Source organism: Tarenaya hassleriana, unplaced genomic scaffold, assembly GCF_000463585.1.
Source record: "Tarenaya hassleriana unplaced genomic scaffold, ASM46358v1 Cleome16, whole genome shotgun sequence".
Lineage (NCBI taxonomy): Eukaryota > Viridiplantae > Streptophyta > Magnoliopsida > Brassicales > Cleomaceae > Tarenaya > Tarenaya hassleriana.
The window spans coordinates 2,433,161-2,451,698 of NW_010965019.1; the positions used below are offsets into that span (position 1 = coordinate 2,433,161).

An 18,538-nucleotide genomic window follows, 5' to 3' on the forward strand; every position below is an offset into this window, starting at 1 on the left:
AAACGCGCGCAAACAGATGAAGAGTCATCTGTAGGTTCAGTTAACTCAACGAACGAGAAAGCAGTCAAAACGTGACGAGATGACTTGTTCCATGTCTCTGTTTTGACTTATGATATCGTGTGACAAAAAGGACACACGTGTTGAAAAACTCCGAAGACAATAAAAATAAAATTCTCGAATCACATCCAAATTCACTCACAGGGTTATGCCGGTTGATTTTTTTCTAGTAGTGGTGTCCACCGGGATTAGTCGGCAACTTCTTTCTAACTTTTTATAATCTTTCTTTTTTTTTTACTGCATTATTTTAATTTACTCTTCCTTTTTTTTCACTCTCTCTCTCTCCTCTCTCTCTCTCTCCTCTCTCTCCCTCCCTTTCTCTGCATTTCACGAGACGTGTTTCTCCTTATATAGGAGAATTTGACCAATTTTATATATATATATACACATTATTATAATAATTATCATATATATTGTATATAGATATATAGGTGGGTAGTTGCCAACTACTACGGCAACTTTCACGTTTTCGCAGCCTTAATATATATATATTTTTAATTTAATTTTATTATTATTATTAAAATCTAGATTTGTTACAGTATGCATTAAGGGTGAGTTCTGGTTTTGGTACGATATTAGTACCGTATATTATTCGGTTCAGTTGGATTCTAGTTTTGTTACGGTTCGGTTTCGTTTTTTGTTAAAAAAATCAGAGTTTCTTAAAAAAGTTTCTGTTTTTCGGAAATTTTATAAAGTTAAGTTTGGTTCGATTCCAAAAGATTTTGTGTTATAAAAAATGCATTAATAGATAAAGAATGAACATAATTCAACAAAAAAGTCAGACTTTCGTCATATTTCCATCTTCATTGTGAAGACATATTCAATCTCTAAAAAAGGTCTTAACAGAAGAACCACATCATCTCACCGTCAGATTCGTCAAACCGTCAGACTCGTCGCACCATCAAACTAGTCAAACCGTCGCACCTTATCGAATTTTGCAAATTTAACAATTGTAAATTGTAAACATATTGATTATCATCCCGATGAACAAGTATCTTGGATTGAAACTAATCCTAGGTCTCTAAATTTAACATCTTTTGTTTTCTTGACAATGCATGTTCTCTCATATGAAATCCTAAAGTCTAGTAGAGTTTGTGTAACACATTGTCTTAAGGTAGAATATATTATTTTTTCAGATGAATTACGATTAATAAAAACATGTTAAATATATTATAATAACTCATATACACCACATTGAATATTCAAAACATTATTTAGATCGATATTTTTTTTGCACAAACCGTCTCACCGTCAGACTCGTCGCACCGTCAAACCGTCAGACTCGTCGCACCGTCAAACTAGTTAAACCGTCGCACCTTATCGAAATTCACAAATTTAACAAGTGCAAATTATAAACATATTGATTATCACCCCAATGAACAAGTATCTTGGATTGAAACTAATCTTAGATCTCCAAATTTAACTTCTTTTGTTTTCTTGACAATGCATGTTCTCTCATATGAAACCCTAAAGTCTAGTAGAGTTTGTGTATCACATTGTCTTAGGGTAGAAGATATTGTTTTTTCAGATGAATTACGATTAATAAAAACATGTTAAATATATTATAATAACTCTATACACCACATTGAATATTCAAAACATTATTTAGATCGATATTTTTTTTTGCACAAACCGTCTCACCGTCAGACTCGTCGCACCGTCAAACCGTCAGACTCGTCGCACCGTCAAACTAGTCAAACCGTCGCACCTTATCGAAATTCACGTTTTTATCACGTATAAACTGTATATTAATAATCACCCTATATAACAAATATTTTAAGTTGAAAATAATTCTAACTCCCTAACTACAATACTTTTTTTATAATATACGTCCTTTCAACTAAATCCTAAAATTTTATTACAAAATATAAATTTGGAATGTATTAATACAATATCTTTATTATGTCATTACAGGAATGCAAAATTTCACTCATACTCCTAGGATATTGTTTTCACTACCCATTTATGATAAGACTCGTAATACATAATTATCATTCTTTTTTATCATCTGTATTCATTATGTTTGCATAAAACAAACACATAATATGAGTAATATGATCAGTTTGAAGAGTAAGACCAGATTGATGAGTATGACTATTTTGATGAGCTTTGCCAGTTTGCCCAGTTTGGAGAATTTATTCGATTTGATCTGTTTGACTTATCCATATCATATAGTTCAAATATAAATTCAAAAACAACAAAAATTATAAATGTCCAAAATGAATAACATATTTTAAAATGATAAATTATCTATCAGCAAGATTTTTGTTTATTGAATAAATTTTTTTTAGATTTCGTTTGCTTTTAACAGTAAATTAACCAAGAAATTATGATAGAGAAGAGAGACAGAAGAGAGAGAGAGGAGGAGAGGAGAGAGAGAGCGCAAGAAAGGAGAGAGACAATGGAGAGAGAGGTGGAGAGAGAAGAAAGCGGGAGAGAGAGGTGGAGAGGGAAGAGAAAAATATAAAAGAAATTATTTTTATTTTATTATATTATATAAATTAATAAAGGGTATTATAGGAAAACTACATTTATAAGGTTATATTTGATGTTGTCTTTTTTCTTTTTTTATGAAGGTATCACTTGAAATCCAATGTATCATTTAAGGGTATTTTTGCAATTGACCTGTTTAATATCGTGTAGTAGTTTGACGGTTTAATACTTTCTTTTAATTTCATACAAAAATACTTTTATAGATTTTTCTTTTTTTATATATTTAATTTAAATTATAAAAATTATCTATAATTTTATTATATAAGGATAGTTTTATATAAATATTAAGTTTTTAGTTGTGATATTTAGTATTGAATTATATATATACATGTGTATCGAAATTTTGAGGTTTTTACCACACATTTAAATTAGATTTATTTTTAATATTTTAGATAGTTGATGATTTTTTAAATCTAAATCAATAGTTAGTTGTATTTTATAAAAAATTGAAAGTTAATTTTTTAATAATATATATAATTGATGAAATTTTTTACTCAAAATTAATATTTGATCATATAAGTTTAAATTAAAAGTTTTTCTACCGAATAAGATAGATGTGTTATGAAATCGGTAAAAATATTAACGATCCGGATATTAGATCGTTAACTATAAACCGAAAAATGTATTTAGAAGAATGGAGAACAAGTTTATTTCTTATTGATCTCTCTCTTGAAAGTGTACAAATGGAGGAACCCAAATGACCTATTTATAGAAATCTCGAAGTTACTGTTCACGTATACGGTCGGTGTGAACAGTACCGTATATATGAACAGTAAATCGGTATGAACAGTAGTCGGTATGAACAGTAACGGTGGGCTCCACCATAAATATATGTTATTTATAACACTCCCTTTGGAGCCACCGTTAGTAAAAACATATTTGCGTGTTTCTGTGTTGCCTCGTTAAAACCCTTATCAGTAAAACCCAATGGGATAAAACCTGATAAGGAAAAAAGAGTACAGCTACACGCTCCCCCTGAACAAGACATCAAAGATCCCGTAAATGACACATCCCAATATAATGTACATGCTTCTTGAACACCATTGTCGGAAGATCATTGGTGAACAAATCTGCTGCATTGTCACTTGATCGTATATATCTGACTTCAATCTCCTTATTCCTTTCAAACTCATGGGTATATGCAAAACTTCGGGGGATATGTTTTGTTCTGTCACTTTTGATGAATCATTCTCTAGTCTTCGCGAAGACGAAATGGATCCTTTTTAATGTCCAATGTTCTATTAACCATCGGGGTACTTAGTGGATTTATCTTATCCATATTGAATCGTTTTTGTACCCGTTTTAGATTGATGTAAAAAGATTTCATCTTTCAAAAGTTCTATCTGTAACCCAAGACAATACTTGGTTTGTCCAAAATCTTTCATTTCAAATTCTCCTTTTAAATAAGTGGATGCATCCTTGATTTCACGGGGAGTTCCAATAATATTTAAATCATCCACATATCATAAACGCAGATATTATCTTTTTGATAAATACACATGGTGATATATGATCATTTGTATATCCATTTTTCAATAAATACTCACTCTGGCGTTTATACCACATATGTCCTGATTGTTTTAGCCCATACAATGATCATTACAACTTGACAGCACATAACTCTCGTGGTTTTGCTTTCAATGTTTTGGGCATTTTAAATCCTTCGGGGACTTTCATATAGATACTCGTGTCAAGTGACCCATAAGCAGTGACAACTTCCATGAGATGCATTTCTAAATTCTTTGAAACTGCAAGGCTAATTAGGTATCAGAATATAATAGCATCCATAACAGGAGAATAAGTTTTCTCGTAATCTACTCCTGGTCTTTGGGAAAAACCTTGTGCAACAAGGCGAGCTTTATATCTTACAATTTCGTTGTGCTCATTTCTTTTCCGCACAAATACTCATTTACATTCAACAGGAGAAACTTCTTTCAGTTTAATAACAATATGTCCGAATACATTTTGCCTATTAAGCGAATCTAATTCAGCTTGTATTGCATCTCTCCATTTATTCCAATCCGGTCTCCTTTAACACTCCGAAATAGATCTGGATTCTGAATCCTCATTTTCATCAATTTTCTTTGATACATTATAAGAGAATATATCATCAATCTCTTTGATTTCTTTCCGATTCCATAATGTACCATTACTGATATAATTAATTGAGATCTCATGATTTCTATTTTTTGGATTTATACCGTCATCGGAAGGTACATCATTTCTTTGATTTGGAACGTGTTCCTCTGAATTGAGCATTTCATTTTTCTTGGGCCCTTTTCTCTTTCGGAGGTTTTTATCCTTAGAACCAATAGGTCGTCCACGCTTCAAGCGTGTTTTGGAGTCTTTTGTCGAATTTTCTTTCGTTTGTTCTTTCAGAATTTCAATCCGAACAGGAACATTTGCAGCATCTATATACGATCTTGTTACTCTACTTATATCTGCAAATGCATCAGGTAACTGATTTGCAATATTATGCAAATGTATAATCCTTTGAACACCTAGTTCTCGTTGTATTGTTGGGGAATCAAAGTGGGGTAATGATGGTATACACCAATTAAGATCATTTCCATTTTCCACCATTCTATATTTTTCTCCCCCTAATGGTGGGATTCAATTTCTTTAAAATGACAATCAGCAAAATGAACCGTAAAAATATCTCCAGTTTGTGGCTCAAGATATCATATAATGGATGACGAATCGTACTCAATATATACTTTCCAAAAACTCATGCCAGATTTTGACTTGTGATGGTCTAATTATTAATTTTTTTCTAGAACATGCATCACAAGAAAGCTCATCCGATTGAAAAATCTTCTGGTTTTTCAATGGATGATCATAAAAGTTTTCGATGATTTTTCTCATCATAAAGGCACCGGGTGACCCAATCGATCATGTCAAACTTTGAACGTATTAGTAAACTTCTGGTTTACTATGACATGTGATTCAATCACATTGATATTAGTATAATATAATCCCGAGAATAGAGTGAGTAATTTTTCCAACACATACTTTTGTCCCGAATTGATTGAGGTGATATATAAATACTCAGTATCATCCTCATTCATAGTTTCAATATGATATCTATTTTGTCGGATATCTTTAAAACTCAATAAATTTATTTGGGACTTGGAAGACAATAATGCATCTTTTACTGTAGATTTTGTTCCTCCTGACATAATGAAATCGGCTCTTCCGGAGCCTTCGATTATTTTTGCATTTCTAGATATAGTAGTAACATTTCCTTTGTTTATTCTCAGATTCAAGAAATACTTTTTGTCTTTCAGTATTGTATGTATTGTAACACTATCTGCTAAACATATATCTCCTCCTCAGTCCGCATTTTTAGCCATATTCGTTTTCTAAGAACACAACAACATGACAGTCATTAAACTAAGGAAATGTATTATTAATATATCTATTTTAGAAGTATGCAAACATTTATATATTATTATTATTATTATTATTATTATTATATTTTTTTATTCATAACCGGCTCCATCTTCAGAAGGGGCAAAATCATCAGCGAGGTCCATATGAGCAAAGTCCTTAGCACCACTAGCATTATCATCATAATCACTCATGACATGGTTGGTCTCGATGTCTTTCCCTTTTGTTTCTTTAATTGACTTCTGATAAAGTTCCATCAGGTGTTTAGCTGTGCGGCAAGTACGCGATCAATATCCCGTCATTCCACACCGGTAGCATGTACTTTCTTTCATCCTCTTATTTGGACGACCATGTGCTCCCCTTTATTATTGTTAAAACTATGATTTTGAGATGAGTTTCCTTGACCATATCCTCTGATCCAACTTCTGCTAGCACCATGACCGCGTCCTCGGCTTCGGCCTCTACCTCGAAAATAACCACGTCCTCGACCATTATAAGACATAACATTCACTCCAGAGAATGATGTTTTTTCTGTAGCATTCAGATCAGGGAATGGTTTGTTTTCCGTAGCATTCGCTTCAGGGAATGGTACAGATCCAGTCGGTCGTTATGCATGGTTTTTCATTAACAACTCATTATTCTGTTCGGCCAATAGGAGACACGATAAAAGCTCCGAATATTTTGTATACCCCTTTTCTCGATATTGTTGTTGGAGTATAATTTTTGAGGCATGCATTGTTGAGAAAGTTTTCTCCAACATCTCATTTTCGCTGACTGTTTCTCCACATAATTTTAGAATCGAAGTGATTCGATACATTGCCGAGTTATATTCACTGACGTTCTTGAAATCTTGAAATCGGAGGTGCATCCATTCATATTTTGCCTTGGGAAGGATCACCGTTTTTTGATGATCAAAACGGTCTTTTAATTTTAACCAAAGATCTGCAGGATTTTTAATTATCAAATATTCCTTTTTCAGATCATCATGAAGATGATGTCGCAGTAATATCAGTGCCTTTGCTTTATTCTCGTTTGATGCATTTTTTTCTTGGTGGTACCAAGACCTTTTGATTCGAGATGCAGCTTAGCATCGAACTGCCATGATAAATAATTATTTCCTGATATGTCGAGGACCTCGAACTCGATGTTTGTCATTCTTGCCATTATGACTAAACAAAAAAATAAACCATACATTAGCTTTATTCATTATCATGGATAAGACAACATAGCGAAATACATGATTACATATAAATTGCTATCATTAGAAACACGTAAACGAGAGGTAAGAGCGCAACGCAAATTGAAAACAAAAATGGATCGAGATTTTTGTCGAAGAAAATACTAAATGTTGCTGCTAAAACTGCTAGAACAAAGAGAATTTTAATAAAATTCATCTTGAGAGATTTTTTTTTTCGTGGGAGAGAGGAAGAGAATGAGATGATTTGGTGTGAGTTTTTGAGTGAATGGGTGAGTGTATTTATAGGGTAAAATTCACTATTCCTAACCATTGGGGAAGAGCCAAAATTTGATTTTTTTTAATTATAGCCGTTGGAGATTTTTTTTTAATTTTATAAATGATTTTACCAATTTATATCATAAAACTATATAAAATAATTTATCAAAACAAATTTTTAAACTATTTTTTAAAATTAATTGATCATGCTATATATATAATTAACTAATTATTGAGGAAACAAATAATTTATAATTAATGTAACGATATATGAAAGAATTTATAAAACTTTATTTGTAAATTTTATTACTAACACATGTTTTTTTGTTCAAAACTTTTTTCGTATAAATGATCAATCAATATTATATATGATAATATTTTGCATGGTGAATATTTATAATTTATATAGATTAGATAGTATAATTGTTTATATGTAGCGGTATTACCGTATGCAGAAGTAAAATAATTCAGGCAACATTGCCGTCTATAAAGAATAAACACAATAGTCTATTAGTAAATAAGGCGGCATAGCCGTCCAATATTAACATTTAAGGCGGCATAGCCGTCCAATAACAGATAAATAATTAAGGCGGCAAAGCCGTCCAAATTAATAGTTTAGACGGCACAGTCGTCCAATAATGAATAAATATTTAAGGCGGTAAAACCGTCCAAATTAATAATTAAGGCGGCATAGCCGTCCATGAATAATAATCGAGGCGGCATAGCCGTCCATAAATTAATTATAAAAAATATCGGTATTCATATATAGCTTGGGTTAATTCCACTCAAGTATCAATAAATATATGTATATATCATAAGAACGAAAATATTAGTATTAAAGATAAGTTATCTTACCTTTAGTTGTGAAAGAGCACTCGTGCTGATAACGTGTTATGAAATTGGTATAAATATTAACGATCCGGATATTAAATCGTTAACTATAAACCGAAAACTGTATTTAGAAGAATGGAGAACAAATTTATTTCTTATTGATCTCTCTCTTGAAAGTATAATGACCTATTTATAGAAATATCGAAGTTATTGTCACGTATACGTATACCAGTATTCGGTACGAAGAGTAGGTGGGCTCCACCATAAATTTATTTTATTTATAACAAGAGGATGGTTTTTTTAGTTTTCCTCGTTTTGTCCTTGGGCTTCCCTCATTTTATGAACCTGACGAACAAGAAATAATCAGATCGTGAAAAGCCACTGCGAAAAAAACAATCACACAATGGAAACTTCGGCGTCCTCTGCAAGATCTAGCTAAGGCGTTCCCAGTTGCTGTCTCTAGATGTTCTTCTTCCACTTCGGCGTCCAGAGGCACGGATTCATTCATCTCTCGCTGGTAATCCGATTCCACCATTTCCGATCTGATTCGCGACCCTAGAACCACCTCCGACGAACAATGGCAGGAGCGGCCTCCGCGATATTTCTGCTTGACATCAAAGGCCGCGTTCTCGTGTGGCGCGACTACCGCGGCGATGTCTCCGCCGTTCAAGCCGAGCGATTCTTCACCAAGCTCATCGAGAAAGAGGTGAAACTCCATTACGCTTGCTCGATTTCGTTTTTTTTTCTCGTATGAGTTGGTGTTTGTTTCTTGATTTGGTGTTTGGTTGCTGAGACAATGGGGGGAAATTTTGAAGCAATGAACGGAAAACGACGGATTTGTATCTAATTCTCTGGTTAGGGTTTGAAGCGAGTGAGCTAATGGATGAGTTTGATCCCTGAGATTGGATTAGTATCCGATCTGCATCGATGTGACTGTTGGTACTTTCCAATCGAGTATAGCTGCAATTTGTTGCTGATAAAATGGTGGAAAATTGGAACCACTGAACCGAAACGTCGAATTTGTATCTAATTCTTCGAACATGGATTGTAGCGATTGGCAGTAATGGATGAGTTTAATCCTTAGTTAATTGATTGAGAATCCAATCTTCAACGGTGTAATCTTTAATGTGATTTCTGACAAAAAAGAGCTGCATTTCTCATCATCTGGTTATGTGTTAGTACAGGGGGATCCACAGTCGAAGGATCCTGTTGCTTACGATAATGGAGTGACCTACATGTTTGTACAGCATAGTAACGTTTACCTGATGATAGCTTCAAGGCAGAACTGCAATGCTGCTAGTCTTATCTTCTTCCTCCATCGTGTAATCGATGTAAGCAGTTACTGGTAAAATTCTCAATTTTTGTGTTGATCGAAGAAGGAAAGATGAAGATGGAACTTTATTGTTTCATATGATTTCGATCAGTCTCATAATTTCTCCACACTGATTATAGGTCTTCAAACATTATTTTGAGGAATTAGAGGAGGAATCACTGAGAGATAACTTCGTGGTAGTGGTATGTCAAGTCTTCTTCCATTTCTCTTATCATTATCTTCAGAGCTTATATTTGTTAGATTCGAAAATGGGTTTCTGTTTCTGGCAGTATGAATTACTTGATGAGATGATGGACTTTGGTTACCCTCAATATACTGAAGCGAGAATCCTTAGTGAATTTATCAAGACCGATGCATATAGAATGGAAGTTACACAGAGACCTCCAATGGCTGTTACGAATGCAGTCTCATGGAGGAGTGAGGGCATACAGTACAAAAAGAATGAAGTAGGTGCTTTTGTTTTCAAGCAGGGAACCTCTCTCTTTTTCGTGATTGGGTTTTCAAATGAGAACACACTGATTTTGTTTTCTAGGTTTTCCTGGACGTTGTAGAGAGTGTAAATATTCTTGTCAACAGTAATGGGCAAATTGTCAGGTCTGATGTCGTTGGAGCTCTGAAGATGCGAACTTATTTGAGGTGTGTCAGTACTTCCTGTTTTCTTCTGTAGTGTTCCTTATCAACAAAAGTCGAGACAATGAGCGAGTGAAACGCTAAGTTCATCCTCTGTGGTCTATTTATCGACTCTGTGTTTGACTATTTTGTTCTTGATACATGTTATTGCAGTGGAATGCCAGAGTGTAAGTTAGGCCTGAATGATAGGGTATTGTTGGAAGCGCAGGGACGGGCAACGAAGGGTAAAGCCATAGATTTAGAGGATATCAAATTCCATCAGTATGTTTCCGAAGCCTCTGTTCTCTTTGAATTTTGAATGCATCCTCTGATGATTACTTCTTTCTTTCAAACAAATAGAGATTCAACGCTTGAATTTTATACATCTCCTCCTTCAACGAGTAGTTCTTTGACACAGGTGCGTTCGATTGGCCCGTTTCGAAAATGATAGGACGATATCCTTCATACCGCCTGATGGATCTTTTGATTTAATGACGTATAGACTCAGTACTCAGGTTTGAAAATGCAGAATATAGCTCTGGTAGCAGTCCATTTCCCTCTTCGACAAATGTATCTCTCATGGTAATTATTTTCTGCATTCCTTTTTCAGGTAAAGCCTCTTATTTGGGTTGAAGCTCAGATAGAGAGGCATTCAAGAAGTCGTGTTGAGATGCTTGTAAAAGCCAGGAGTCAATTTAAAGAACGGAGGTAAAAAAATACCCGCATCATCATGTGACTTTTTTTTGAAAATCTTTTTACGGTATGTTTATGTCCTGCTACTCAACCTCTTCAAATGTTTGAACGAGAATTTCTTTTCTTCAGTACTGCAACAAATGTCGAGATCGAGCTGCCTGTTCCACAAGATGCATCTAATCCTAATGTTAGGACGTCTCTTGGGTCTGCTTCGTATGCTCCTGAAAAGGATGCCCTTGCCTGGAAAATCAAATCTTTCCCCGGGAACAAGGTGATATATCGATAACTCAGTCATTTCAACGTAGTAATCGACCGGTAATATTTTTGATTATGAGATGAAATTCTGAAAACAAAATTAGGAGTACATGTTAAGGGCGGAGTTCCATCTTCCCAGCATAACCGCGGAAGAAGCAACGCCGGAGAGAAAAGCTCCTATCCGCGTTAAATTTGAGATACCATATTTCACTGTTTCAGGAATTCAGGTAAGCATTTCCATGTTAATCAGCTCGTTCAGATAAAAAAATAAGTTGAAGAAGTAGAATGTTCATATGTCCTCCATGCATGTAAAATCCACATATATGTATATATATGATCCAATGATGTAGGTAAGATACCTGAAGATAATAGAAAAGAGCGGGTACCAGGCGCTTCCATGGGTGAGATACATAACCATGGCCGGTGAGTACGAACTCCGACTCTTGTAAATTACCATTGAGACGGCGGGAAATTCTACAACGACAAAAAAAAACGTAAGAAGAACGATTTTGAAGCCTTTTCCGTTGACTCAAAAATTGTCTAGCGATTTGTTTAGAAGCAAATGTTCTTTGTGAATTTTCAATGCTTTGTTTATTTTTTTTTTTTTTGTTACATGCCCATTTACTTAAGATGTAAGATTCGGCTTTGTTTTGTTTCTCCGCGAAATGCTAAAAGGGCGCTGTCTTCCTTGTGTGGATATCCAAACGATTCTGAATATCAGAATCCTGAAGATGTAGTGAAACGGCATGTAGTTTGCGGTATGCTGGGAAGTGAAACGGCTTGTAGTTTGAGCTGATTTATCACCAACGACATTCCGTCGTTTCCTGCCTTTTACAGAGTACCGTGTTTGTATTTGTTCGGACAAATGAATTTGCACGAAATGTCTAGTTCAAGAGTGTCTACATCCATTCATCCACAATTCAAAACACGAGAATTGATGAGAAACTATCAAAAAAGGGGAATTCTTTTATAAATTCTTCTAAAAGGAGGAATCTAAGACAAATGATGAGCCAATTGTTAAAAATAAAAATAAAAATAAAAAATCAATTTCTTTTTTCTTTTTTTTTCCCCATCCAAACAATAAAAGAAACAAAAAAAAAAAAACCAATGGTGTCTTCCCAATCCAGATTTATGAGTGCTAATCAAAGAGGAGAAGAGTGAAGAGAAGGGGGCTCATTAGGCAAAGTCTGAGGAGATTTCTTGAAGACATGCTTCCTGCAACGTTGGAAGATACTGTCGTATATCAAGTCGAACTCAACTCCTGCTCTCTCCCTATTCACTATGAACAATATATGATCTGCTTCCACTATCTTATAATACCTGCATCACAAACCCAAAAATCCTCATTTCAATCTCTTGTCCTATTCACTAACTTCATAGGATTTTTATTCACTCTACTCACCAGATCCCTGGCTGCAACGTTTGGCACTCCGAGTCGCTCACTACAAACTTACTCGGGTGTTCCACTGGCAGTCTCGGGTGTGTCATCGATATCGTGTTCAATGCCCCGTCGTTCTCCTGCCACTCCTCGTCCCTTCATCCAAAAACATTTTTCTTTTCTACATTCAGATGTTGTGTAGGGGCCTCCCTTTACCATGCATTTAGTGTGCGAAAAACAAGATGGCAACCCGGGTTTGGTCATAATTTGGAGAAAGTTTGAATCTTTCTTCCTTGTTAGGAGATAAAAGCTTGAGCGAACAATTCAAGAATTAGGCTCTTAAGCGTGAAAGTTTGGTAATTAGGGCCTTTACCACGCATATAGTAGGCAATTTTTCTTTGTTGTTAGGCTTGTATGAACAATTCAATAATTATGCTTTAAGTATGAAGTTTTCGTACCTGTAGCCTTTATAGGGCGGGGAGACATCCTGAGGAAACTTCCATCGGCTCATCTGGAATACGCGAAGGAAGAGCATAGGGTGAATCCCGAGAACGCCTGAAGGGACAGTAATTCCCATCATTCTCCGGGTTCGTTTGGTGGCGTAGCTGAAGTAGAATGTGTTGGGGAATGTATGGAGGTAGGAATTAAGACGAGTGGATCCTTGGATGGTAAGGTCGGGTAAGATCCAATCGTTTGAAGCGAATGGACCTGCATTTCCCAAGAGGCAATCAACAAGACCCCTAAAACCCGTTTTCTTCCATGATAAGTTGAAATGATCGAACCCGAAATTGTAATATGACTTCAGCCATGGGATGTCCAACCAGTCATACATTATCACACCCACACGGCATAGCTGCAGAAGACATATCGGCTTCATGCTCATTCCATCCTCTGGCCTGAAAATGGAAAACAACGTAAGATTTGCAACCAAACCACAATGATACTATCGAGCTTAAAACCGAAAACCATCATCCATGGACCAGAACTTGTCTCTATTTGCTTTCTTATCCTTTCACTATCACATTTCGTGATACCGTGGCAAAGCAACAAATCAAAGGGCTCAAGATAAAAACAGGGAACTCACCTCATGCCATCTAAGTATGTTCTTGTTGTGCCATTGAACGCCCCGGATAAGGATGTTACACTTAGAACCCAGTTCTCGTCCGTGTTCTCGTACCCTTCAAAAGCCTGACCAAACAGTTTTAGATCATTAACATATGAGCTCATACAAAGTTTTAACCTTGGATTAGGGAATCAGTCTCAAACCTTATCGGCGAGCATTTGCTGCAACACTCGCACGACCTGAGCCCCAGCAGAATGCCCGACAAAATGTATAGGATGATCCTCATCCCATTCAGGATATTGCCCTGAATTCCGATTTGGAGTTATTTTCAGATGAAATCGAACATTTGTGATAAGAGACTACAGATCAGAAACAAGGGAATTGTGTTCAACCTTGTTCATAGACTCTCCCAAACCGAGCATGGCCACAAGCCCTGCTATGCTCTTCGCCGAAATCAACTTGCCCTCCTTTCAAGTAAAAGAATAATTCCCTAGCCCTGAGATCCAAAACCCAGATATCATCCCCCAATTGTTTTTAGCAAAAGACAACATACTAAGATTGGATCAAGTGAGTATGAATCACTAAACCCTGCACATTGGTTTACCTATCATATATGCTTGTTAAGGAACCCAAATCAGGAACCAGAACCCTCTCATCTTTCTTCTCAGCACCAGCGAAATACGATAAACCTCCTAATCTCTAATGAAACAATCAAAATCAGAGGTTACAACACAAAGAAGCCATTGGACAGAGAGTAAAAGAGATAGGTCTTAGCTTACCCCTTTGCCAAATCCAAAGATCCCATGAACCAAAACAATGGGAGGCAAACCATCCACATTGTTTCGATTTTGAACAGATTCTGTAGCATCAGAATCCACATTGGACTTGAAAATGTAATCGTTCATCATCTGAGAGATATCTCCAGCGACGGCGGAGCTGAATATATAAAACCCATAAAGCAAATGCACCATAGAGCTCACGAAGAGCTCTGCGAGTTGCATATATGAAATCACCCACCACCTTATCATCTTCTTCCCCACAAATCTCAGAAAGAAAAAAAAAACCTCGAATATGAGCCGGCGGTGATTTTAATGACCAAAACCCAGAAGCTAAAATTCAGAAAGGAATCTGCTTTATCATGAAATTTGAACAGAGAAACCCAAAAAAGAAGGAAAAAAAAAACAGGGGACACGATCCCCCGCGTGAGCCTTCTTCACAAGAACGCCAAAATAAGGCTCTTTTGAGAAAACCCAGAAATCAAATCCAAAACTGATTTGGTTTTCCTAAGAAAAAGAGAGAGAGAGAATCTCTTTTTATCCAAATCCGAATCCTTGTCTTCCACGATTCTCGTATTACCCAATACCCACCTCTCACCAAACAATCCCAAAACCAAAAAAAAAAACGAAAAGACGAGATGGGAAACAAAAATGAATAAAGCCAATGGGAAAAAAGAAAATTGAAATTCTTCAAAAGGAAGGGTTTTTCCGCCGTTCGAAAAAGAAAAAGGATTCATTTTTGGCTCGACACGCCATTTGTACGAGTGGTGGCCTCTCCTACATCTGCGAATTTCCGCGATCCCTGTAAATTTTGGGACCCACTAAATTTGGATGAAAATATATAAAATGAAAATCCACGAGAACTTAGTAATATATTAAATATATGTTTTTAATAAAAAAATATATTAAATTATTTGTCATAATTTGGTTTTTCAATAAATTTATTTCGATTGGTGGAGAAATCGGTGCTCTGTTTTCTGCGCTGGATCGAAGCTGGAAGGTTCCATTATCTCAGCAACTCCCAACTGTATCTTTTTGTGCCTTATCCATTTAATCATGTTTTTAATCTCTCTTAGTTAGTTAGCAACCATACTTTCTTTTTATTCATTTGTTTACTCACGCTCGTTTCTTGCGCGTGACAAGCACGCTCTCTCATTTACACAAGAAAATGGATTATTTTTCGACAACACAACAAAACTAACTTTTTATTTGTTTGCAAAAAAATATGAATTGTTTTGGTAAGTTATTGCAATAATTATTATTTAGTAAAATAAAGATTCTGTTATCCTAATTTTATATTGAAAACGTTAGCAATTTATTATGATGTTTAAGTTTTTAACAATTTCTAATTTTTAAAACGAATAATTTCTAATTTTTAAAATTAGCTTTGGGATTCTGAGAAATTATTGCACCAAGGCATGACGCATACACATGGCTTACGTGTCTCTTTCCAATTTTTTTTAATAAATATTCGTCTATCTTTATTTTTTTAGTTTACCTAAAAAATTGTTGAGTAGGCATTATTATTTTTATTTAAAAAGGTTTTTTTTCCTTTTTAGGCGGGAAAATTGCAGAAATAACCCCAAATGTCGTTTCTTACTTCAAGGGATGACCTTCTAGGTTTAGGGTTTTTAAAAAAAAAACTAAAACAACGAAAAGACTAGTTTACTCTTAAAAAATTGAATACTTTTAGTTTACCTAAAAAATTGTTGAGTAGGCATTATTATTTTTATTTAAAAAGGTTTTTTTTCCTTTTTAGGCGGGAAAATTGCAGAAATAACCCCAAATGTCGTTTCTTACTTCAAGGGATGACCTTCTAGGTTTAGGGTTTTTAAAAAAAAAACTAAAACAACGAAAAGACTAGTTTACTCTTAAAAAATTGAATACGTGGCAACCTTCTATATAGTGAAAAAAACTTCGAAAATTTCTTCTCTCACTTTTTCTAAAAATTCAAATCGCAAATTTTTTTTTCTTTTTCTCTCCAAAGATATTTCTTGGCGATTCTAACAAAAAATTTCTTAATTTTTGTCTTACACTCGACATATTTCTCTACTATGACAAGATCCGACGTTCCAAAGTTGAAGAATTTGAGAATGCATGGAAAGTGTTCGATAAAAATCCTCAGAGAAAATTTGGCTCTTAACACGTCATACTAGTCATATCGGTCAGACTTTGGTCATACCGATCAGATTTTGGTCAGAGGTCACAGTTTGGTTAGCCGGTCACACTTTGGGTGAAGATAACTTATGTTAAGAGATTTTTTTTATACATGGAATTAGATCACCAAAACGATAAAAAATATATTCTTATAACTCTTATACAACTTTTTGAATCGTTTAAAGTTAATTTAGACCTTTACTTTTCGTGTGAAAAATAGTCATACCGGTCACACTTTGATAAGACGGTCAGACATTGGTCATACAATCAGAATTTGGTCAGACAGTCAAACTTATTGAAAATTGATGAATTTATCATTTTTAAAAAGTGTTAATATGGTATAATAATAATCTCATATAACAAATCGGTCAGACGGTCAAACTTTGGTCAAACCGATGATACTTTAGTGAGACAATCAGACGGTCAACCTTTGGTCATACCGATCATATCATCAGTCTGGTCATAAGGTTATACTGGTCATACTAGTCATACTTTTTCAAAAATGATGAATTTACGAATTTAAAAGTGTTGATCAAACATGTTCTTCATATATAGAATTTTAGCTTACTAGGGTTTCACTTCGATCCGATTCGAAGGAACAATATCATTTAAGCTTACACTCGTCAAATTTTTCCTCCATAACGAGATATGGCATACCAAAGTTGAAGAATTTGAGAATGTATGGAAAGTGTTTGATGAAAATCCTGAGAGAAATTTTGGCTACCGAAATACCACACCGGTCAAACCGATCCGATTTTGCTCATGGTTTCAAGAACAATGATGTCATCAATAATGTAACTCCTTCCAAATAAGTCCTAAAGTACTAGTAGTGTTTGTATAATACATTAGATATAATTGACTTATGTTGGAAGATTTTGTATAATACATTAGATACAATTGACTTATGTTGAAAGATTTTTTTTTACACATGAAATTAGAACTCCAAAATGATGCAAAATTATTTTTAGAACCCCTATACAACTTTTCAAATCGTTTAAATTTAATTTAGACCTTTCTTTTTCGTACCCAAATGGTCAGACGGTCATACGGTCAGACGGTCATACCATAGTCAGACGGTCAGACTTGTTCGAAATTGCATAATTCATCGTTTTAAAAGTGTTAACATAGTGATAATTATATCATATCACAAATTGTTCAAGTTCAAACTCGGTCGTAACAATATGGATTGACCACATTTTTTGTTTGACAATGGAATTCCTTCCAAAGAATAACTAAAGTACTAGTAGTGTTTGTGTAATACATAGGATACAATTGACTTATGTTGGAAGATATTTTTTTACACATGAAATTAGAACTCCAAAACGATGCAGTAGTATTTTTATAACCCTATACAACTTTTCAAATCGTTTAAATTTAATTTAGACCTTTTATTTTCGTACCCAAATGGTCAGACGGTTATACAATCAGACGGTCATACATTGGTCAGACGGTCAGACTTGTTTGAAATTGCATAATTCATCGTTTTAAAAGTATTAACATAATAATAATCATATCATATCATAAATTTTTCAGGTTCAAATTTGTCGTAACAATATGGATTGACCACATTTTTTGTTTGACAATGTAACTCCTTCCAAAGAATACCTAAAGTACTAGTAGTGTTAGTGTAATACATTGGATACAATTGACTTATGTTGGAAGATATTTTTTTATACATAATAATAATCATATCATATCATAAATTTTTCAGGTTCAAATTTGTCGTAACAATATGGATTGACCACATTTTTTGTTTGACAATGTAACTCCTTCCAAAGAATACCTAAAGTACTAGTAGTGTTAGTGTAATACATTGGATACAATTGACTTATGTTGGAAGATATTTTTTTATACATGAAATTAGAACTCCAAAACGATGCAGTAGTATTTTTATGACCCCTATACAACTTTTCAAATCGTTTAAATTTAATTTAGACCTTTTATTTTCGTACCCAAATGGTCAGACGGTCATACGATCAGACGGTCATACCTTGGTCAGACGGTCAGACTTGTTCGAAATTGCATAATTCATCGTTTTAAAAGTATTAAC

The 18,538-nt window shown here is 34.6% G+C and overlaps 2 protein-coding genes and 1 long non-coding RNA gene across 3 annotated transcripts in view; 1 reads left to right on the forward strand and 2 right to left on the reverse strand.

Annotated features, from left to right (window-relative positions):
- The window catches only part of LOC104809582, a 1,427-nt gene extending 1,134 nt beyond the window's left edge, over positions 1–293 (reverse strand). Inside the window, exon 1 of the long non-coding RNA XR_771189.1 lies at positions 200–293. This is a non-coding gene — a long non-coding RNA (uncharacterized LOC104809582). The remainder of the gene's footprint in view (positions 1–199) is intronic.
- An 8,257-nt stretch (positions 294–8,550) lies between these two features.
- LOC104809583 (AP-1 complex subunit mu-2-like) lies at positions 8,551–11,921 on the forward strand. The gene is made up of 11 exons (XM_010535613.1): positions 8,551–8,930; positions 9,409–9,555; positions 9,677–9,739; positions 9,827–10,003; positions 10,090–10,193; positions 10,341–10,448; positions 10,585–10,681; positions 10,777–10,874; positions 10,989–11,130; positions 11,219–11,341; positions 11,465–11,921. Exons 1-11 carry the CDS (start codon positions 8,802–8,804, stop codon positions 11,561–11,563), a joined length of 1,287 nt encoding a protein of 428 aa, XP_010533915.1. The 5' UTR covers positions 8,551–8,801; the 3' UTR covers positions 11,564–11,921.
- A 139-nt stretch (positions 11,922–12,060) lies between these two features.
- On the reverse strand, positions 12,061–15,123 carry LOC104809584 (lipase). Its single transcript, XM_010535614.2, has 8 exons — positions 14,335–15,123; positions 14,160–14,254; positions 13,948–14,051; positions 13,759–13,859; positions 13,577–13,680; positions 12,951–13,388; positions 12,517–12,648; positions 12,061–12,434 (listed from the first exon to the last, which is right to left on the reverse strand). The coding sequence occupies exons 1-8, from the start codon at positions 14,581–14,583 to the stop codon at positions 12,257–12,259; spliced, it is 1,401 nt and encodes a 466-aa protein (XP_010533916.1). The 5' UTR covers positions 14,584–15,123; the 3' UTR covers positions 12,061–12,256.
- Between the last annotated feature and the right edge of the window lie 3,415 nt (positions 15,124–18,538).

Coding starts and splice junctions, on each gene's coding strand:
- LOC104809583 (XM_010535613.1), top strand. CDS start 8,802: ATGGCAGGAGCGGCCTCCGCGATATTTCTGCTTGACATCAAAGGCCGC. Junction 9,556..9,676: donor TCCTCCATCGTGTAATCGAT/GTAAGCAGTTAC, acceptor CACTGATTATAG/GTCTTCAAACATTATTTTGA. Junction 10,682..10,776: donor CGTATAGACTCAGTACTCAG/GTTTGAAAATGC, acceptor TTCCTTTTTCAG/GTAAAGCCTCTTATTTGGGT.
- LOC104809584 (XM_010535614.2), bottom strand. CDS start 14,583: ATGATAAGGTGGTGGGTGATTTCATATATGCAACTCGCAGAGCTCTTC. Junction 14,052..14,159: donor TTAACAAGCATATATGATAG/GTAAACCAATGT, acceptor TTTGGATCTCAG/GGCTAGGGAATTATTCTTTT. Junction 13,389..13,576: donor ACATACTTAGATGGCATGAG/GTGAGTTCCCTG, acceptor TTCCATTTTCAG/GCCAGAGGATGGAATGAGCA.